Source organism: Chelonoidis abingdonii, chromosome 7, assembly GCF_003597395.2.
Source record: "Chelonoidis abingdonii isolate Lonesome George chromosome 7, CheloAbing_2.0, whole genome shotgun sequence".
NCBI lineage: Eukaryota > Metazoa > Chordata > Testudines > Testudinidae > Chelonoidis > Chelonoidis abingdonii.
Genome location: NC_133775.1, coordinates 104,217,230 through 104,240,600, shown reverse-complemented (window position 1 = coordinate 104,240,600; position 23,371 = coordinate 104,217,230). Strand labels below are relative to the sequence as shown.

Here is a 23,371-nt window from a genome sequence, read left to right as displayed (position 1 = left end):
TACAACCCCCCTATATAGTACTGTACAACTCTTCTACTCAGTAAGTTGCCGCCTCTCACCTTGTACATGTTGGTTCGAACAAAACAACTCTATCCATCGTATTACCCTTCTGACCCTGTCTTTAGGATGGGTCAGCTTGTTCCTTGTTGTCCATGTGGAATGTGCAAGTATCCAAATGTTCTGATATCTAATGTCCAGTACCTCTTAGGTATGTATCTTTTTGCAGCATCAGCCCTTTCCTTGCCAGCTTCTGTGAGCAGGGCCTGCCTCTGGCTCACAGCTTAACTTTGCTAGTTACTTTTGTTAGTAAAGTCTTCACCATTACATCAGACCTTAGGCCTCATACCAGGTCTCGGATATAAGGGTTTATGTTTCAGGGCCTCATCTTACTACACTATATATGTTTTCCTGCTCTGATAATTGAAATAAACTCTCCCCATCTTACAGTGGTATAAGTAGGGTGGGGTCAGGAGGGAAGCTTTGTCAGGAGGTTTTCGGTGCAAATGCCCTGATGACAAATTGCCACCAGGTAGTTAGGGTGGCAAGTAATGACCACTCTTTAAAACTGTACAATGCTTATTTCAAAGAACAAGACTAAATAGATAGATGTTCCCCTTTTAAAATCCATTGTAATGCACACTAACTTTACAGGTTGTTTTTATTAAGTTACTGCCATAGAAGGACTGTTGTCACCAGACTTAAATGGTGTCAGCCTACTCTTTTTTTCAAATGGGTTTTGCAAGAGTCAGATACTCACAAAACATTTATGTGCGCCTCATCATATCCTCAACAGACACCGACTTGTTCAATCAGATGCTTGTGGACACTCCAGGATGTTGGCTGAGAATTTGTCAGACTGTAGATGTCTACTAGCTCTCCTTTGGTGTCAGAACTCTAATGTTATTGCTAGCACTAACATAGGGACATAAAAATTGCCATACTGGATTAAATCTGACCCATGGTCTGTCTAATACAGCAGCCTGATTCCTGCAGTGGCCAATTCAATAAATTTTGAAAGAAGATTCAGTAGCCTTAGAAGAAAGTAAAAGTAGGAGGAAATGAACCTGAGACTGCTACTGGACAAGTGGAATATATGAGAGAAAATGAGGATTCTTCTGTGAAGTAGCTGTCTCCCATTTTCTTAATCTAGTTTAGATTAACTAGGAGTGAACACAGTCACTCTGTGATAATCCAGGGAGCTAACAAAATATAAAATTTCGGTAGTTGACAAAACTTAATCTCACATAATTTAGTATGGGGGGGAAATTCTTGGTCTGAGTTCCACTATTTCTTCACTATCTTCCTTATCGCTTTTTCCTTCCTCCTCGCCCCATTGCTTTTCAGTTCTTCCCTTTCTTTAGTTCCTTTTATCACCTTCTGATTTGTTTCCCCTCTATCAAATAATAATTAAAAATTGTGTAACGATATTCAGCAAAGCATTAACCCCATACATTTACAGCCTGCTAACTTGTATTTAATATAGGAAAAGCTACACTAATAGGAAATCTGAGAATCATTTAAATTAAATGTTAGCCTCTGTGAGTGTTGCATCCTAGATCTAGTGTCTGTCCTTAGTTTACAGCCTGTGGCTGGTTTTAGTGAAAATCCAGTTGTCTTTTTCCTGGAGAATAGCGTTGTTCTTGGCTGACTGAAATGTTGGCTCTCATTAGCATTTTGGGATGTGACTTCACTGTTAATGCATACTCTTATTTCTATAGATACTTTCAAAATTTTATGTTAAGTATTTCAGAGGTTTTTCTTCCTCTCTTTTTTGTAAAATGTGAAGCATTTGATAGACTTTTTCTCCCCTTCTCCATGGGTATTTGGTTAATCGGCTTTGTTAGTGTTAGCATACTAAAGAACTTTCCATCTTACAATTTCCACTGATTAAACATACAGAAAATTTTCATTCATAGGTACACAATCTGTGTTCCTTTTTTTCCATAAGTTTTTTTGGAGGGGCTTTGTAGAGTCAGAAGCAGAAGAAGTGGTTTCTGTCTGTTTACCTTTGAATCCTTCCAGGTTTAAATTATATTGCAGTAGTGGCAAAGAATCCCAGTCATGGACCAGACCCCTTGTGCTAGGCATTGTACAAACACATGACCAAGACAGATAGTCTTTGCCCCAAAATTATGACAAAGTAAAGGCTTCTGCAGTTGATTGAGAAAGAAACAGGCAAAGCTACTGAGATCTTAGTCAGTTGTGCTTTGCCGATGGCTCCATAAATAACTTTTGTATTGGAACACTGATTTGGCTATTGCTGGCTGATATTATGATGCACTAGAGCAGTGGTCCCCAACCTTTTCATCTGGCGGGTGCCAAACAAAGGACCGTGGCGGTGGTGAAGCATCCGCCGAAATGCCGCTGAATTTCTGCAGCATTTCGGCGGCGACGCCTCTCGATGACGCCGCTTGCTACCGACAAATAATGTTATCGAGAGGTGTCGCTGCCGAAATGCCGCAGAAATTCAGCGGCATTTCGGCGGATGCTCCACCGCAGGCCAGGACGCGGGCGCATTTAGATGCCCCCGCGGGCACCATGGCACCCGCGGGTACAGTGTTGGGGACCCCTGGACTAAAGTGATTCCAGGATGGCAGTATATAACTAATTGGGATTCATAGCAAGACAGGGTACTCGGGCAGGGGTTCCCAAATTGTGGTACATGAGTTTAATGTTCCATCAACTCCCTTCACAACAACTCTTTCAGAAGGTAGTATATGAACCAATAAAGTATGAGACCTGCTGTTCTAGGGAAAACACTGAGCATAAATAAATGGTCTGCTCTTGATCATCACGTGTCATCTATGAGCCATACTGTTCAGGGTTTCAGAAATGCTTAGTATATGCAGCACTGATGTGTTAACAGGGGTTTCCTCAGCCAAGGGACAGATGGCTCTTGTCTTGTACTCATCTCAGCTGCAGGTACTGGGCCACTCCTGTACAGAGTAGGAAGCCAACTAATGCCCTGTTCATAGAATTAAGGAGTTAAGGTGCTGACTGAGAATGGAGATACTGAAATAGAGGGTTTGGGCTTTCTGATCTCAATTTCTTCAACCCCTATCATCTAGTAAATATCACAGCAAATAGTTCCTACATTTTCATGTGAAACTGAAACACCCAAGCTTCTTCAAGCATTGAGGGAATGCCTGTACAGCGACAATCTACAGTGGATCTTCTGTGAATCTCTGTTGCTCTACTATTCAAATTAATTTTCTGTAACTTATGTTGGTTTCTGTTTGTTTAAAGCTTCAGATGAGTTATGTCTTCTTTTCTTTAAAAATACTCCATTCGGGATGAAATACTGGATTTTGCCTATTTTACACTTGCTCTTTTAAATGTGATGGTTTGATTACATTCCTTCCACCCTACTCATTTAAAATACTATAAACTGTTAAGCAATTAGGTCTTGTGGGTTTATGGGGGGGGGGTTGGGGTTTTTTTGTTTTATTTTGGGTTTTTTTTGATGGGGATCCCCTCTTGTTTGTTCTTGATGGGCTACGGAATTTGTTTTCAAGTAATTACCATGTATATCAATTCTGATGGTAGGGCTTTTCTTCTCTACTGAAACGGGGGACAGGTACCATTCTGTCAACTATGCGTATGACACTGAGGATCTCATTAGGACAATTTATTTGAGAGCTGTACATAGTGAATCTAAGCATGAGCCATCATTACACTTCCCTGTTCAATGGCTGGTTTTCATAATAGGGAGTTCAGGGTTTAGGAGAGTTGTTAAATGTGTTCTCTGTGCTCCATTCTATAGAGAAACATTACATGTTCTCTCTTCCAACCAGAAAGCAGGAGATAAAAAGATTTCACTTTTCTTATCTAAGGCAAGCCCTTCCTCCTTCATACTGGTGTAAAAAAAAAAATGTTCTCCTGCTTTTCTCCTTTTCTACAAGAAGAAAGGGAGACAAAAAAGATATGGGTGAAGAGAAGCTGTTTGGAACATAAGAATGGCCGTACTAGGTCAGACCAAAGGTCCATCCAGCCCAGTATCCTGTCTACCGACAGTGGCCAATGCCAGGTGCCCCGAGGGAGTGAACCTAACAGGTAATGATCAAGTGATCTCTCTCCTGCCATCCATCTCCACCCTCTGACAAACAGAGGCTAAGGACAGTATTCCTTATCCTTCCTGGCTAATAGGCATTAATGCACTTACGTCTGTGAATTTATCTAGTTCTCTTTTAAACACCTGGCTCTCTCCATCTGAGCCATGTATTCTCTCAATTTGTAGAGGTTCTTGACAGGTAAGTGTACTTCCCTCATGCTGTCCCTCTGGGCTCTCTAACATTCCTCCCTCCTCCGGCCTCTTCCATCCTTTACACAGCTTCCCAGACTGTTGTTGGGGAGGCAATTTTGAGCCTCCTAATTTACTTACTCTGGGCTTTTTTCTTTATAGGAGCTTTGTTTCCTGCTCTTTCTTTAACTGCTTCCACCACATCTAGGGGCTCTGTCTAATCTGAGCCAGCAGCTCTGATTGTATAGCTGACAGGCCCTGCATTCAATCCTCTGCTTTCTGCTGAATCTTGACATTTGTTCTTCCCCTACTCTCCATCCAAACTTATTCCTTGCTTTCCCTTACTCCAGAGTGACCTGGCCAGAAACTTACTTTTGCTACTTCACTAGTGGAGTCCCTGCCTTCCATAGTTTTCTGTCCTTCCTCTTGCAGTGGCTTACCTAGGGTCACTAAGGAAGTCAAACCACTTTAGGGGAACCCTGCATCTTTCCAGAGCAGCTGCCACTCAACTCTGTGTACACTAAGGCAATCTCTATCAGGACTAATTCCTTAGCAGTCAACAGAAGCCTCATGGTACTGGATTCCCTAGACTAGTCAGAGTGATCCTAAAACTATCTCCAAAGGGCACACAGAGAAAAGGACGTGGTACCTCAAGGCAGTCAAGACCATTAAAGGGTAATTCTTTATTCCTTAGCTGCTCCTTCAGATGGACCACACCAAGAATAATCCATCATTCCTAAAGATTCTCACCCCTCTTCTAAGATCCCTTTTATGCAGATCACCAAACTGTTCCACACATTATGAAGTTTGAAAGGTCATGGCTGATTTCCTAGGCTTTCTACCTGATGCTGTAACATGGCAAAGAGATAAAGCAGATGATGAGAAAATTACTTATTGGTAATCTTAGTCTGTCTTTCTCTTCACTCCATGGCTTTTCCGGGTCTAGAAATATTCAGTCAGATTACAAAGAGACAGTGCTCTCTTTATGGGCCGTGGCAAATTGTGTAATTGTTTACCTCCTGGTGCCTGGTTGCTTAATTGTGAAAATCACTGTAATGGGTTATTCTGGGAGGAGATTGGCTCCAATGTTTTCATTAGTAGCCATGTGAGGTAGAACTTACGTACTAGCTACTGCAATAGCATTTTTTATTTGCATGGATAGAATTATTTCTTAGTTTTTGGTTCCTCTGTAGATAGAAATACAGGGGCAGAATTGTGGTTGTCCGAGTAACTTCAGTTACAAAATATGAAAATACACAATGTTTGGGTCGATTAACTATGACCTTAAATTTGAATTTCTAGGCTTTCTGACATTTATCTTTTGATAACTGTAGTAGTCTACTAAAGGCTTTCCCATGAGGTAACAGATCAACAGCTTCATATCTAGATTTAGTTCTTTGACTGGAAATTTTGTTGCTCATTTGAGCTGGGAGCTTGTCTACTTCAGTCACTTAATCTGATTGACTGACACTGCAGGGGGAGTTTACCATATTCTCTGTGTTACTTAAATTTTATAGGGCTACAACTTGGTAGTTAATTGCATGTACATGTAGAAACCTATGCTGCTTCCCTCCCTCTTCAGTTAGTTTATAGGCCCCCAACAGATTGCTGCCCCGCTTGACACTGTGGTGCCTCCGGAGCGGGAAAACGGAGAATAACTTTTTCTCCCTTAATTACTTGGCTTCCTAAGAGATGTAAAGTGCAATGTGTTTTAAAGAATAATTACATGGATGAGACCTATGAAGTTCTGTAACAAAACAACAGTCCTAATAAATGCCATTTCCTGTAGAAGTGAAAATTTCTAGTGGGATTTCTGTGGAATGGTATTTAAGTTTCAGGAGAATAAATATCTGCCCTGGTCTCATGGCTGAATTTTTCAGGGTATCATACGTAGGTAAGAAATGTACCTTTTTTACACTAGTTCAGTACACACACAGTTCAAAAAAACAGCACCCATTGACAATCTATAAATTGGTAGCATTCAAATACATGGTAGCACTGTGGAAATCTAACATCACAATTCAGAGATCTGTCTTCAGTACAAGCCATGAATGCTAAACAGCCACAAGGTGTTGAGGAGGGCTAGGTGCATCCTTTAAGACAAGTCATCAAACATCTGTGTAATAAAATTTTGGTATGAACAGTGTGCCATGTTAATTGTAGATGTAAAGTGAGTGGATTTTTCTTTTATCTGTCTTTTTTTTTTTTTTTTTGTAGGAACTGGAGACATTGTTGCTGTCATGATTACAGAATCCAAGGTAAAGGAGATCCTAAATTACTTGGAAAAGAACATCTCTGTCCTGATGGCAATAGCAGTTGGAGCCCGTGTTCCTCCAAAGAATTTTAGTCGTGGCTCTCTAGTTTTTGTGTCAATATCGTTCATCGTTTTGATGATAATTTCATCAGCATGGTTAATATTTTACTTCATCCAGAAGATCAGATACACAAATGCACGTGACAGGAACCAGGTAAGATGCCCCTTGCTTCTCTCTATTTAGATGTTTTTATTTTTATATATTGCTGTAGTTAACTATCAGATCATATATGAAGTAATTATACTATGCTATTAACAACGAACCCTGTATTCCGAAAGACTGTATACCAATGGAGGAAAATTTTATCTAGCAGATGCTTGCTATGGTGAGTAACACTCATAGAAAATCTCCATACAAAAAACAGGAAGGAATACTATTTGATACTATAAGTTATTCTAGTTAATTGTCATAGCACGTTCTTTATTATTGGGCCACAAAGTGAAGTGTGATTGACTTTTTTTCAAATTATTAGTCTGAAAAAGTAGATCCTGGGTTTTTAGATATCCATCACTCCTAGCCTGAGAAATTTAAAGTTAACTGCTCAAGAGGTGTGTGTAATAGGATATAATGAAAATCCTAAAGAAAGAATGTATCTCCTTATGATTGTTCTTTAGTTTTTTTTAATCTGCTCATTAATGTATATGGGGTTATTTAAAGTGAGAAATTCCTTCCTTAAGAACTCTAAACAAAAAAGACCCAGTGCTATAAACTGTTGTGCAATGCAATAAAATATTTTCTGCTGTATCTTCAAGTAGTGTCCCTATGAGTGATCTACTGTAGTTGTATCTGCGACCCTGCACTGCTGATCGGAGAACTTTGGTAGCAGTGTCCGTTCAGCCTGCACATGCGCTGCCCCCGCTCCACGAGGCAAACCAGCACTGTGCAGGCAAATCCTCCTCTGTTCCTTTTCAACTGCCCCTGGCTAGAGATGGAACTTTAGCTATTTGTTAGTGGATCATTAATCTCTTTAGAATTGCTTATCTTTAGCCTTTTTTAAGCTTCTTTTCTTTCTTTACTCCATTTATCTTTTATTTGGCTGTTGCCCAAAACAAAAAAGACTTAATTTTTTCCTCAACCCCCTGTCTGGGGACCCTGCCTTGGACAGGGTATTTCCGGCTCTCCAGGCTTCAAGAAGTGTCTCAGGTGCAAGGGATCTGTTCCAGTGACTGATGGACACTCTCAAGGCATCTGCTGCCTACGAGAGGAGCACATCCCACAGAAGTGTGGATTGTGCCAGCAACTGAAGCCCAGATCCAGAAAGGATGGAGAACTGAGGCTAAAACTCCTACTCACAGAGGCAGCCCTTCAATCATCCGAGTACCCCAGATGCCTGAAAACCTCACCACAACTCTCTACTTCTAAGGGAGGTGAGCCCAAAGAGATGTCCAGGAGCCACTCACCGAAGGCCTGTAAGAAAAGGGCCATGAGTCCCCACAGTGACCCCTGATTGAGGCAAAGACTATCTCTGACCTGATTGTCTGTCTGTACTGACTGCACCAAAGCTTTCTATACCCAGTACCCAGGGCTCTCATGGTACTGCCCCAACAGAGCATGTGGGGATGCCTAAGAACACAATGGGCACAAGCAAGGAACCATCGGTACTGTCTGGTCCAACAAACACAGAAAATCCGCCCTGGGGAAGGCTTCTGTGGTATGGACATAAACATGGTACTGTCTGTGGCACACCAGGCATGAACAGACCATACTACCAGGTCCACATTACTGACTCCTTTGGTGCAGGCATCTCAGAACTGACAACCATCACTGGTTACCGATGCCTTCGGCACCACCAGACTTCTGCTATGCGATGGACCTCTTGGTGTCGCATGTGCCAGATTTGCCTCCGGTCAGTACTGGGGCCCCGCTACCAAGTTCACCCAGAGCTCCTAGCTCACTGACAACCTCGTGTCATGCACTATCCTTCTCATCCACTGAGTCAGAAAGTGAGCAAGAGGACTTGGTCTCCCATTGCTCCTCTCACCCTCCATATTGTGCCCAATTCCACCATGGACACAACCATACCATCCACCTGATCCACAGCCTCTCTTGTATGGACAGCCTTGGTACCAACCACCTGGCTCCTCCCTGACAGGCTCAAAGACAAACATGCCTCCCATAGCTTTAGTGTGGCCTATCAGCAGCTAAGGAAACATCCTCCTTCAGCTTCTGCATCGAGGGCATCTGAGCCCCTGAACTGACGAGGGAGGAACAAGAGGCTGAAGCCAAGGAGGAAGTTACCCCTCAGGCTAATTTTTCACTGTCATCACCAGCTGAGATGGTGTTCCCTCCACCATCAATGGCAGATGACTTTAAACTATTTCAAGACCTGGCCCAGCGGGTGGCAGAGGCACTACAGAAGGTGACCAAGTCACACCACAAACTATTGGACATCTTACATTCTTCTGCCTTGTCCAGAGTAGTCCTTCCTATTAATGAGGCACTCTTGGACCCTGCCAAAATCATATGGCAGACCCCCCCATCTGTCCTGCCAACATATAAGCAGGCCAACAAAAAAAAATTCCTTCCCAGCAAAAGACAGTTTCTCTTCTACCTACCTACCTCCCAATTCGAATATAGTCCACGTGGTTAACTCAGAAGGCCCCAGCACCATTTCACATCCAGCCCTACATTTGAGTCACCCTCTTGAAAGAGTGTGGCAATAGTAATGGTCTAATAATGTGGTCACAGTCAAAAAGAGAATTAAAAATATTTGGCATGCTCTAAATAGGCCTCAGAATCATAGAAAGAAATATAGGACTGAAAGGGACCTAGAGAGATAATTAAGTCTAGTCCCCTGCATTGAGACAGGACCAAGTATACCTAGACTATCCCAGACAGTTGTTCGTCTAATCTGTTCCTAAAAGTTTCTAGTAATAGGGATTCCACAGTCTCCCTTTGCGTATGTCTACTTCGCATTGTAAGCCCAGGGTTAGTGGGACTGGAATCCGCTGACCTGTGTTAGAGAACCCAGGACTTGAGCATCTATGCTAATTGTTAACCCTGTGTTCAGAATTTTCTAACCCGGGCTCCAACCTGGGGCTCTGGCATCCACACAGTAGCACGCAGACCTGAGTCAAACCAACCATATCCCAGACTCCCAAACACTCTCCTGAAATGTGGCCATTCTAGCCCTTTGACCATGGTACATAGTGGAAAACTTTACTGCCCATGCTGCATGTTTCAGGAAAATTTGAACAGCCTGCCAGCACATACTGCTGAGCAATCACTTTGCCGTGTGTGCTTCCAGCTACCAGAGCGAGCAACATAAAGGAGGTGCCTCCTGAAGAATTTTCCTTGATTGAGCTTTCACCCCTGTGTCATGAAACAGGCAAAGCTTCTGTGACGTGCTGGTGGATGTTTCCACAGTGTTTTCTGACCCACTGAAGGCACTTGACATACCTTATGATGGAGGAGGAGGTGGCATACCTAGGCATGGTAGACTCAAACTGTCTGATGCTGTTCATTACGCTCTATAGCTGCTGATGCCCCCTATGAAGACCAGCACTTCTGGAACAGGGCCACAAGCACAGACTGGTGGGATCACATCATCATGCAGTTGGATGAAATATGATCTAATCTAAGACACTAAGGGGTTAATTTTCATCAGATAGTCTCCATATGTGCTTGAGCTCTTCTGGTGCACTAGGACCTGTGTATACACAGGATGGATTTTTCTCATCCAGTATGTGTACCTGCAGTTACACATGCCTAAGCAGAAAATGAGTTGAGGTTCAATTGAAAATCAAGACCTGATACTTCCCTAAGAGCACTAGCTAATTTCATCTGATTTCAGTGCATCTGCTCAAGTTAGTGTGGTGGTCTAGTACACACATGCTACATTTGACTGAAATAGAAGTTCCCAAGAAGTTCCTTGGTTCTAAGGATTGCTGGTCATCTGCTGAGCTATTGTAGGGTCATTTCAGGCCTGATAGTCACATAGCACACACTCCTCATTTGCAACTACTAAATAGCTTTTAAAAAAATAGCAAAACAGCATTGCTTTTCTAATATTATTCTTCTCTGTAAGCAGTTGCTGGTGATGCCACAGAGCTGTTATGAGATTGCAAATAGAATGGTCAGTAATTCATGAAACACTATAAGATGTTATCCTTCTTATGAAAAAGTTTTGAGACCATAGTTCTACTGGACTTAAAAGTACAGTACCCTTGTGTGGGAAGGCAGAGATGCAGCTGGACAGAATTTTCTACATTAACCGCTTCAGAGTGACTTGAAGAATGATGGCAGTTGATAAATTAAAAACAGAATTTACTGCCCCCGTCATTGAGAGATGCGATTATGTAGGCTCAGTGTCTGGCGTGACATTCTGAAAGCTGCCTGAGGACATTCAGACCAAGAAATGAGTCATTAAAGGTCCAATCCACTGGGGAGTTGAGTGCCTTCAGCTTTTACTAACTTCATTGGGCCCTGTACTCAGCACCTGACAGTGATTTTTCTATAGTTCCAAAAAGCTGATCCTGAAACAGACCATTATTTTTAAGAAAATGCAGCCCTTATTTACTATCCTAGTTAGTGGACTGAGAACTGATTAAATTCATAATGCACTACACTTCTACAGTGTACTCTGTATGGATTGTCAAAGTGCACTCCAAACACTAAGGAATTAATCCTATAATGCTCCTGTGAGTTAAATAAATATCCCCATTTTCTAGATTAAGAAACTGAAGCACAGAGAGACTAAGTGATTTGCAGTAACTTCTTGTGTGACCTTTGGGAAAGCGCGAAGTAGTACACAAACCTCCTGACTCTCCCAGTCCTATGCTTTAACCGCTATATTGTGCTGTCTGTTAGGGCTTCCTTATAGTGATGGGGATTCTAAAGAACCAAGGAAAATATTGCAAACCTGGCTGATGTCAATGCAGAGAAGGATTCTCATGTAGACTTCATGCCATTTAACGGTGCAGAACGCCTCTGACTCTTGGTACTACAAAACTCCATGAACCAACTTAGCCAGTCTTTGAACTTTATTGTGCTATCACTTTCTCTTTCACCAATATTGTGTCTATAATTGTCTGTCTAAATATGGCTCCACTGTAAAAAAAAAAAAAAAAAAAATTCTTTAGTCACTCATGACACTTACTCAGATATTAATTGGACTCTGAAAGTGACAGCTTTGTTAAATGAACATGGGTCTAATGGCCTAATTTTTCTTCATTCTCTTCCTGCTTCTGTTCCCATATACTGTGCCATTTCTTTTATGGGGAAGGATTAATAATCCTCAACAAATCTTGCATGCATTCTTCTCAACTTTCTCTTATCCTCCACACTGAGGATAGAATTTGCAGTCTCTGTAGGTCCTCAGTTTGTTCTGAAACTCAAATTTGTTTGGCTATAGTCACTGCTTAATTATTTTCAAGAGTCATTAAAGTCCATCTGTGGTAACCTACTCTGTGATGCCCCTTTGGATATGTTCCGTTAAAAAAATGACTACTCATGGCTCCTTTTGAAGCTCTAACAGCTCTGCTAAATGCTACTTGAACAGTGCCTAACAAGTGCAAAGCTTTTTAAAGCTTCAAAAGTGAGGCTGTCTACACTACACATGGCTGTGTCACTACAGCCGTGCCGCTATAAAGCGCGCCGAGTAGCCATTGTTTGTTGGCAGGAAAGAGCTCTCTTGCTGACAAAAATCTTCCACATCCACCAAGTGGCGTTAGCGTTGTCGGCAGGAGAGCTAAAAGCGCTGTTCACACCGGCTCTTGTCAACAAAACTTTTGTCTTTCGGGGGTGGGGGTGGGGGCGGTGAGTTGTTTTTAACATCTCTGAACGACAAAAGTTTTTTGTCTTTCACTTGCAAGTGTAGACAGTATGACTAAAGATTTCCTTCTCAGTTGTTCCCAGTAATAGTGGTTGGGGTGTGGTAGGCCCTATGCAGACCTGCAAGTTTTCCTGGGATACATCATATTTAGGTGCCCACATTGTAACTGGTACTCATCATGGTCCCTTTGGATGTTAAAAGGTTAAATATAATTAGTACTCCTTGGATATTCCTTGAGTGACAAATTATTCCCCCCGCATCCCATATATTGCTGTAGGCATCTTCCCAATGCAGATGCTTTAAAACAGCGGCTATGTGAGGAAAGTGCTCTTATGACCTTTTTTACTTTCTTTAGATTTTTTTTCAAAGGTCAGGAGAAACTTGATGAAATTTTTATGTGGTTTAAAAAGCGCAGCTTATTAAAGTTTAATAAGGAGGTGACAGCAGCTAGAACTCAGTTTGAAGTGCTCAGATATATTGTAAAGGAGAAGCCAGAGCTTTTAGTGATGCAGTAACAGCTAATTTCTGAATGGTGCAGGTTTTAAGCTATTGTGTGTAGAAGCACACTAGCCTTTCTACAGAAATCATTGAAAACACATGCTGTGTTTCTTAAATAAAAGAAATAAGTAGAACTGTATGTTACAGGTGTCTTACCGTTAACTTCGTGCACTTCCACTAGGCCAAAATCATTAAACACCTTTTTGTGGTTATTCAGTCTGCCAGTTAGTGATGTCTTTTTCGTTAAGTTAGTATCAGTCATGAGTCTAAAAGCAAAAATTCCATCTACCGACGGTACAAATAGCAAGACTGGGACACACAGGATATTGGTTCGTCAGAGGGCTTGTCTACATTAGGAATTTTTGCATCAGTGTAAGTACATGAGTGAAAATCAAAAGTGTAGATACTCTGCACTGGTACTGTTTTACACTGGAGTGTAAACTGGAGTAAGTCCCACTAGTGCAGCACATCTATGCTGTTTATTTTCACATTGGTATAAACCCTCAAGTATACAACCCCTGAAACTTAATGAGATCTCCAAACAGCTATTAGAGTTACAAGATAGTTAAATGATCAAGCTTGCTCTGTTAATTTTGTAGGTGTCCAAGTTAAATATTAATGTTTCCAAAAGAAAATGAACTTATGTCCCTGTGCTGAAAGTTATATTGTATATATAGAAGTTATTGTCACACAGTTTGAAGATCCAGTACAGATCAGTGAGAGGTTGTCACTGCCTGCCCTGTAACCTTGGGTGCCTGAAATGCCCCACTGTTGTAGCTCTCAACCTGGCACCAGCCGACAAGCCTTCAGGTCACATCCAAAGTGTCTGTGCACTAGACAGCCCTGTTTCAACAGCTTTGATCCACAGCCTGTCTACAGTCCCTCTCTGGCTTCCACCAACCTTGGTTACAGCCGGCAAGGTGACTCCAACACACTCCAGAAGTTTCCCAAAACTCTGTGCTCTGCAATGTCCAGAGAAAAAATAAGGTTTGCTTCTTTCCTTTAAAGAGACAAAAGCACATCAGTGTTTATTAACTTACCAGGGGTAAGTACACCCTACCCAGAAAACACAGCACTGAGTTGGTTTATAGTAAAAATAAAACACATTTATTAACAGTATATAGGTTAAATGATGCTAAGTAAAAGGAATAGGGTTAGAAAAGGAGCACAAAAGTAAAACCACTCGTCTAAAACTTCATCTAGTAAGATACAGGCTTTGTTCAAGATGCTTTCTCTCACCATTCATTCTTCTTTCCAGCCCTAGCTGACTTTCCCTTTCAGGACCTTCTACAGAAGTACAAGATGCTGGCTTCCTTTGTCTTCCTAAGTGAAAAATCTTTGTGTAGGCAGGTTTCTCACCATACTTAGTTTCCAGAGACTTCAAACTCTTCTGTGGTTGAAGGACCCATCTTTCTCAGCTAGCAAGAGCTCTGGCCTCTTGTCTGTCCAGTGATGGTGGCCAAATATGTCTTCGCCCTTGCTGCTTTCCTCCAAAATGCAGTGACATTGTTTCAAGAATAGGATGGCCTCATGTTCTTCTTCTTTTCCTGTGGACTTTCCATCCATCTGTATATAAATAGGGCTTCCATTGTTTTGATTTCACCATGCTTAATTTACATAGGAGTTAGGTACATAGCTGCTTTCTCCCCTTGTTGGGAGGGAACATGATTGGCCACAGATTTTAAAGGATAATATTTCTTCACTGTGTTAATACACCTCTGCCTCGATATAATGCTATCCTCAGGAGCCAAAAAATCTTTCTGCATTATATCGAACTTGCTTTGATCCACTGGAGTGTGCAGCTCGGCTCCCCCCCCCGGAGTGCTGCTTTACCGCATTATATCCGAATTTATGTTATATCGGGGTAGAGGTGTACATACATTTCACAATATTAATCACCAGTGTCATTAGCTTTCAGAAAAGGCCTCACTCTGTACACTTCTATAATACAGTAATATTGTACACAATCAGTTGATTATTTATTACTTGAGGTTCAGCCCCACTTCTGTATAGACTGGTAACCCTTTGAAATTGATTCTTTTCAGGATCAACTCTCAAAGTTTTTTTTTCAAGCTCTGAGGAAGGTAACATGGAGTCTGGTGGTGAAGGAAACACCATGCTCTTTCATCCCTAGCTGGTATTAGCTAAAATGCAACTCATTCTGTTTCCTGCAGTCTACCCACTCATTGTTAGCGTGATAACCCTGTTTCCTGCTTATATGTAAACGTACCTTCTTTGTCTCTGCCTCCTGACCAGGCTGGGTAGAGCAGCAAACACATTCCTTTGTCCAGGGCAGACATATTTACCAATTCCCCTTGACTTGCCTGGTTTAAATACATTCTAGTTACAACCCCAGTATATATCCATAACTCTTAATACACACTGTGTATGCACCTCATGCAAGAATATTAATCAGTGAATTCATTTTCAAATGATACAAGGCATATTTTATACAAAGGTTACAGTCGTGTGTAAGGTGTGAATACAGGGGTGCTTAAAGTCACAGTAATACTGTAACATATAATTACACACAAAAGTCTAGATTCAAAGAAAGTTATTTAGGATGCAAAGTTACATGCATAATGGGACTGGACAAAGGTTTCCAGGGCAATATTAATTCTGGCACTTCCTAACTTTTGAGTGCTTGACTCTGCAATCTTAATGTCCTTTTAATGTAATTTTTCGGTGTAATGCCCAGTTAAATTAAATTCTATAATGCAGAACCATATGGATCTCCAACACCAAACATGGGTCATAAAGTTGGCATTGGACCTTAAGATTTATAGCACAAGCTCTACCACTTGAGCTGATCAAAGTCGTAAGCTGTTATCCTCCATATTGACCAGTCATTAGAAGGAAGATGGGACACACACACTCTGCCAGTGGGCTTCATAGTTATAGGCTGATAGCAAAGTAATGTGGAGACCCAGGACTCCTGGGTTCATTTCCAGGTTCTAAAGGAGAGTGTGCTCTAGAGGAAAGACCCTTCTGCCCCTACCTCCCTGTGCTTCTGTCTGCAACACCCTTCCTCCTGCCTCTTCTGGGTCAATCCTCACCCCAGATCCTATCCCCACCATATCTGACCCCTCTGCATTCCAGTCAGGTTACTTTTTACTCCTCTTCCCTGCCTGGTTTCCAGCAAGGGAGAGCATTGAAAATGAGGGAGTTCTCTGTTCAGTGTCAGAGCAGCAGCCAGGAGAAACAGCTGCAGCAAAGTCCTGCTCAGACCCTACCCCTGAGAGAAGCATGCTCAGTACATATTCAACAACTACTTTTGCTGTAAACCAGTCTCTCCTGAGCATGTGCAAACAGCAATTTTTCTAAGGTTTATAAACTGGCCAAATTTGGGTGGATTTTCACGGGGGTGGCTTAAGACACATCCCCAACACCAGTAGTAAAGGAAAGCTTGAAAATAAAATCTTTCCTTACAAGTGGTTACGGTAGAATGTTCACAGTAATTGTATGTGGGACTACAGAAGTTTTAAAATGAAAAAATAAACTAACTTTTTTTCTCTCAATCCAATGTAAACCTCATCCTGTTTCTGTGGGGCGTTGTGGTTACTGAAACAAGGAAACATGAGCTTTGTTCAGCTCAAAGTGACCTGGCCCTGAAATCTCTGAACTAACTGGCAACTTGCCATTCTTAATTGGCTTGGATCAGAGCATTGCTGTTGGAATCAGCACTTTAAGCATAGAAATGGCTGTTTCCAACTAACGCTGATGCCCATTAAAAACAACTTGACCCTTTGCAACCAAACAGGTTTGTCTTGGAATCAGTATGCGTGTGAGCTTTATTCAAGTATAGTCTGTACTGACTGAATTTTGGTTTTTATGACCATTAAATTATTTTCTGGCATGTGTAGATACTGGTTGGTTTTATGTTGTATTGAGATAAATATTAGGCTTGGATGTGAATTGTCTGCCTTTAGAGGTAATTTCAGGCTTATTCACTACTCAAGGAAACCCCAAATAGAAAACTTATGAAGAGAACAAGTGATGATATACAGCTCATTGAATAAAAAGTAATTAGAGCAGAGTACAGTGGGAATTAATGGAAGGGCATGAGCCTCTATTTACATCCCGGTGTATGAGTTTTTATGGCTTGTAGATGTGGCTTTAAAAAAACAGCTCAGACAGCCTATGAGACTTCTGCCATAGTAGATGATTACCTTAACTGCATGTACATGGTCTGCAGTTGAATTTTCTCTCCGATCTTATGTGCAGGTTATCTGATTGTCATTGCAACATCCTCTGTACTTTTGAATATTAGCCAATTATAGCAGAGTATTGTAGCATTAATAGTCAGTCAAACTAAGTCATTTTAAAAGAAAAATTGTTAGACTCTAAGCATTAATCCCTGTGTTCTTTTCTCTCTAAATTTAATAGCGTCGTCTTGGAGATGCTGCGAAGAAAGCCATCAGCAAACTGACAACCAGGACAGTAAGGAAGGGTGATAAGGTATAGTAATAAGACTTCAGCAAAGCATACTTGAATCTCATGGTTTATTTTGGTAGGAAAAACAATTCACTTATCTGATTTGTTTTTCTTTCTCCTCTCATCTTTGATGCTGGTTTACTTGCTGAGGAGTTCATCTTTTGCTCCAGTATTTCAGTGTGACATCTAGAGCTTTTCTATATACTGTAGCCTTTGCTCCCCCAATGGATAATTTCTCTTGCTTAGGGGCTAGCTGAGCTCCATCTGGTAACTCTCTGATTGTGAGTGCTGTTCTGTGCTAAGTGGTTTAGTATTTCTACAGGCAGGAGTGCAGAAGGCTTTGTATTGAGCCTTCATGACAACATTTCATTTGCTATGCTCCTAATAACTCTGTATAAATTGTCATTACTAGAGAAAGCCAAGGTTAGTGTTAGTTAAGTGGAACACTGTAAACTTGGAATGTTGCATATATGTTGTGCAAAATAAAAATAGAGGGGCTAAGAGGAAGAGTTCTTGTGAGAATTCACTTTTATAAATTAGACTCTTGGGTTAGGGGAGGGGTATTTCATTTGAGTTAAAATACCTGAGAGTGAAGTCTTGAGCTATGGGGAACTGTATTTGGCCATCAGAGAATAATTGATCATGAACTGTTAATTAAAAAGCTACAAGTACTCATCAGTTCTTTATCAGTGCTGTAACATTTATTTATAGCCTTGCTCACTTTTCCCTTTCCTTTTGCAAAATGCACAGATCTGATTATAATTAAATGGTGTTCTGATTATGATTTTTCTTTTTAAAAAGAAAAACATTTCCCTTTGGTTCTTCCACTGACTCCCTCTCATCATCTTTCCTACCAATGCAACAGAAGTACGATAAGCCACCTGAATTTGCTTCTCTGAAGAGAAATATGAGAAAAATGCTTTTCCCAAGCCCTTGCTTTTTTGTTTCTAGGCAATTTTGTTACAAGAATCTTCTGCAGTAGATCTTTCCTGATGTGTGTATATTTAGAACTTAACACTACAAGGAAAGATGCAGCTTTCCTGACTACATAGACGCAAGATTAAGTGATATAGAGGTTGCAGAACAGGCAGCAGGGACGTGTATGTAGTTGAAAGGAATACAGGAATAAACCTGCCATTCATCAGTGCAGCCCATCAGGGTTCTCTGCACGAAATATTGACTGCCTGTTTCCAACAGTGGAGTTGTTAATTTTGTCTTGCTGTGGTGTTTGATGTCCTTGTCTCAGTACTTTGCTAGTGTTGAAAAGAATTGTATGATTTTTGGAAGAAAGCACAGCCTGTGTGTCTGTGTAGCCCACAGATTTTAGTGTATACTACCAATGCCATGGCTTTATCTACATGAAATCTGTCTTTCTCCAAAGGGAAACTTAAAATATGTGAAGTTATTTTTATCCCTTTAGAAACAGTAATCAGACTGTAACCTTTATAACAAAGTATAGCCAGCAAGTGATCCTGAGCTGCATATCTGTATAGGAATGACATCAGTAATTCTTGGGTCTGAGGAGTAGGAAACACTGGACTTTCTGAAATGTGAAATAAAGCAGTTTTTTAGCTCTGATTATAGGAAGGGATGAAAGAATTCTGCTTTATTATAATATAAATTATATTTTATAAAGTAATGATGTAGACTAGATCATAACTGAAATAAAGTCCTGTGGAAATATCATCTTTTGAGTCAATATGAAAAGTACTATTTATTCAAATGAATTATAGCTGTCTTATTCAAGTTTAAATTTAAGATATACACAAATATTAGTTTTAAATGAGATGGTGACTTTGATATGCACGTGAAGTGTGTGTTGTATCTTCTTTGTGAGGCATATTTGAATTTATTTAATAACCTTTTCACCCTTTTCTGCCTCTTCCTGTTCATAGCCACAGGATCCTTACTGCCACAGTAGAATTCCTGTTTACTAATCATGTCTACTTTGCCTTTAATGTAGTCTTAACTCTTGACTTGAGTTTTCATGCTATTCATTTTAGGAAACAGACCCAGACTTTGATCATTGTGCTGTCTGTATCGAGTGTTACAAGCAGAACGATGTTGTCCGTATTCTGCCATGCAAGTAAGCTAGCAATTTCTCTTCCCTTGGTAATGGATTTTTTCCTAAGAAATGTTTATGCTGATTCTTGTTTACATCCCTTTGTTTCATTTTATCTAGCATTTGCTCTTTCCTTTTATATACCAACATAGGCGTGCATAATATTTTACACATACCTATTTTAGACAGGTCCCTTGTCCTAGGAGCATGCAATCCAAATAAGGTTAATACAATACAATTAGGTGTGAAGGTGGGAGCTGGCAGAGTTATTGACAATGGAGACTATGCAAGAAGAAGAGGATCTGGAGGAATGGCAGGTGATTGGCGTATGGGAAGTAGGAAGTGATTTTTTAAGGGATGTGAAGACCATGAAAAAGGCACAAAATTGGGAGAGAGTGAGTGAGAGCTTTAAGGATTGAAGATTGGGCAGATCCAGTACTTGCATTAATTATAGTAAACTAAAGTATAGATGCAAAATTCCACACAGTGGATACTGCAACCTGGTATCCTGCTATGCCTGTGGGTCCCAACCAAAAATTATGCTGCCAGAATGTGTCAAAGGGTTAGATGGGAGACCTGTGGGGTAGGGCAGGAGGGATTCTGCCCACTGAGGTAAGGGGGGCTGGCAGGGGTTGCAGAGCCCACCCTGCATTCTGTGGCTCCAGTGCCATGAGGCTGGCTGGGCTTGGCTTGTCTGCTCCAGGTGTTGCAACATGATGTACAGGGTCACAGCACTGCTTAGATTTGGCCCAGCCACCTCTCCGTCATGATGTTGAGGGACCAGACAGGCCAGATTTGACTTGCTCAGTGACAGCATGCACCAGGTTACAACACCACTCTCACAAATTTGACCTGTCTGGCCTCCACCAAACATGAGCAGTACTGCAACCCCAGAGATCACAATTCCCAGATCATGGAGCACTGTGGGACAGAAGCTGCAGGACCTGCCATTATGGTACTCATGGTGTACTTATTTAGTACTTATTATGTAAGTGTGTATATTATGTGGGTAAGAAATATTTAGTAAGCCAGACATTTCTTTTACTAAAGATATTTAGTGTTTTTGAGTTTGGGGTATTTGGGTTGTGATAGGCTGTCCTGAGACCAAAAAGGTGAGAACCAGAGGTCTAAGCAATTCCAGCTTGCTCAAGCATTTCCCAGTTACTAAAAATGCTGCCAACCCTCATCTCCACCTTAGTGTTAACATCAAGGACTATGTAAGAAATCATTTCGGCTATCCTGTACTGGCACTTAAAGTGTAGCAACCAAACTCTATCCTTGCGCTCCTGCCTCAGTCTTCTCATTTCCCCTCCATCCCAAAGATCTTGATTTAGAGCTATGTGACATTATTTCTGTAGCAAATTTTCAGTTTAACTGCTTTTTTTTGTGTGGTGAATATTTTTGGAAGAATTATCTAATAATTTGTGGTAGCTTTGACTGTTACCAAGGATATCTTTCCCTTTCATTTTATAACACATTTTTCTTCTCCTCTTCCCCCCTCCAAAAGAGAAATACTTACATTACTATGCATACATGCAGCCAAGATCCAGCAACTTGGCCTATGTTTGGTAAATAAATAGCTATATGGATGATACATCAAGAAACAACTAAGTCACAGTATTGGAACCAGGCATCAGTCCCATGTTCCTGAGAGGCATATTGCAGCTCATTATCAGTCTTCTAAATCCTCCTGCAAGCTGTCCTAGATAACTGGAAAATTTTTCTTCTAATGCATAATGAATTTTTGCTATTATAAGATTAAAGAAACAATCTCAAATTATAATTTGTATATAGTAAATAAAAATATCTTTACTGTGGATGATTCTGTTAACACCTTTCTTTACTGGGGCAGGAAGAGTTTATAAATCAATTCACTTTCCCTGTATTCTTCATTTACTTGCTTTTTTGTGTGTGTCTTGGACATGGAAAATCAATGAAATGTCTTATTTTTAGGTTTTCAGTGATGTAGTGCTTGAGTAAGAAACACTGCAGAGCCATGTTTGTTTAGAAACTATTTCCATTGAAATGTGGTGTTTAAAAAAACACCACTTGGGAGCATTTTTCTTAGTCTTTGATGTTGTAAAGGTTTGTTTTTAATTTTTTTTACCCAAATTTGAATTACACTTTTAAAAATGCACTAGTTTTTATTTACTCTTATGCAACAATATTCTGTGCTCAAGGACCCTACAAATTATTATTAGCTGCTGGATAGAAATTTCAGAGACTCTTTGATTCTCTGTAATTTCAGGGTATAGTTCAAGAACCTTCAGTTACATCACAGAAACACTAATTTTGGGTCCAGGTTAGAGAATATTATCTGGAGACTCCAGACTCTCCCACTTCTTTCCCTCCTGTCATTAAAACTTTTATTTAGCTGTTCTTTGAGTGATTCATGCTCATCTTCACATGTATGCCATTATCCTAGAAAGTTTGTGTTCTAACAATTTTTCATGTGTAATTACCTTGATCTAAAGTCATCAGTTTTTGAGTACAAGTATTTTCAGATTTCTTTTATATCAGTTTGCAATAATTAGATTACGGCTTAATACTGAGAGCCAAACGGTGTCAGATGATCTGTCCATGAAATGTGTTCTCTTATTTCACTGTAGAACCAGGGATTTTATTTGAGGTATGCTTTTCTGAGACTTGTTTCTAGCTAGTCTTGAAAACCAACAGACTTCAACACATGGAATGTAAAGGGCATCTGAAGGGAATAACGAGTAAACCTAATTCTGAGAAGAACTTAGTTTTATTTATTGGGTTTCAAAATATAGGGTCTGTAAATTTAAATAAGTGTTAATGTGTTGAAATTAATATCAACCAATTTAGGCTTAACACCTGACCTCTTAAATGGTGATAAATTGTCTATGAATTTCCTAAATCTGCTTTGATACGAGATAGGGGCAGCTCCAGGTTTTTTGCCGCCCCAAGCACAGCAGTCAGGCAGCCTTCGGCGGCATCCCTGCGGGCGGTTCGCTGGGGACGCAGATTCAGCGGCATTTCTGCTGGTGATCTGCCAGTCTTGCGCCTTCAGGATACCTGCCGCCAAAGCCGCAGGACCAGCAGACCTCCCGCAGGCATACTGCCGAACCTGCCTGACTGCCATCCTCACAGCAACCAGCAGGCTGCCCACCGTGGCTTGCCCCCGCAGGCATGCACTTGCTGTGCTGATGCCTGGAGCCACCCCTGGTCCCAGAGAGAAATAAAAAGGTATCCACAGTATTAGTCACCTTAAGCAACTAACGAATCAATGTATTTCATCTTGCTGCAGAAGGGATACAATGAATGAAGTGGATGGCAGTTGTTTGATACTGTGCAGGTTCAATTCCCAGAACTATTCCTGCTGACATTAACACTTAGAGCCCTAAGAAAAGTAAACTTGACTTAGTTGGAGGGAGCAGAACAAAGTAAAATAGATTGGTTTCCCTCAGCTTTGCTCTGCATCTCGAACTAAGTGCTTCCCAGCCTCCTTAGTCCTTCCCATCCCCAAACAATAAAGCAGGCATAGAGTATCATGCCCCAAAAGCCTGATAGAGCTTCTGCTGGCTCCATGCCCGTTCCTCCCAGATTGATCTCCTCTCATAATTCATGTTTTCCTACTTCTGGATCCCAGCCTAACTGTGTGTATCAAGGATTATAGCAGTAGACAGAAGAAAGGCCAGACAAACTAAACTGTCTTTCACCAGTTTGGATTGCCTCTTTCAGGAGTCCCCAACTAGTTCTGCATCGCTGCCAGAATCTTACCCTTCTTTTCAGCAGAACACTGCACACACACATACACGCTGAGTGAAACTCCCTCAAAATTGCTTCTAAAGTGTTAAAATAGCTACAGGTCAGCATAAAATCCTAGTGCACAGACAGAAGTAAATCATTGGTTACCATGTTGGCCTCTAAGGCACTAACAAAAAGGTAACTCATGTTTACCAGATGGCAGAAGAAAAAATGATCATGGAAAAATTTATTTCTGAGCTTCTAAGACAACATTTAACAATGGAGGGTAAAATATAATGTATTGTGGAAATTTGATAGTGACTCTTAATTAGAATCAT

At 40.8% G+C, this 23,371-nt stretch overlaps 1 protein-coding gene across 3 annotated transcripts in view; it reads left to right on the top strand.

Annotated features, from left to right (window-relative positions):
• Positions 1 to 23,371, top strand: part of RNF130 (ring finger protein 130) — an 80,308-nt gene that overhangs the window by 32,160 nt on the left and 24,777 nt on the right. For all 3 annotated transcript variants that reach the window (XM_032772250.2, XM_032772249.2, XM_032772248.2), the window contains exons 3-5: positions 6,458 to 6,708; positions 17,213 to 17,284; positions 19,264 to 19,346. In XM_032772250.2, coding sequence (XP_032628141.1) covers positions 6,458 to 6,708; positions 17,213 to 17,284; positions 19,264 to 19,346 — 406 coding nt within the window. The remainder of the gene's footprint in view (positions 1 to 6,457; positions 6,709 to 17,212; positions 17,285 to 19,263; positions 19,347 to 23,371) is intronic.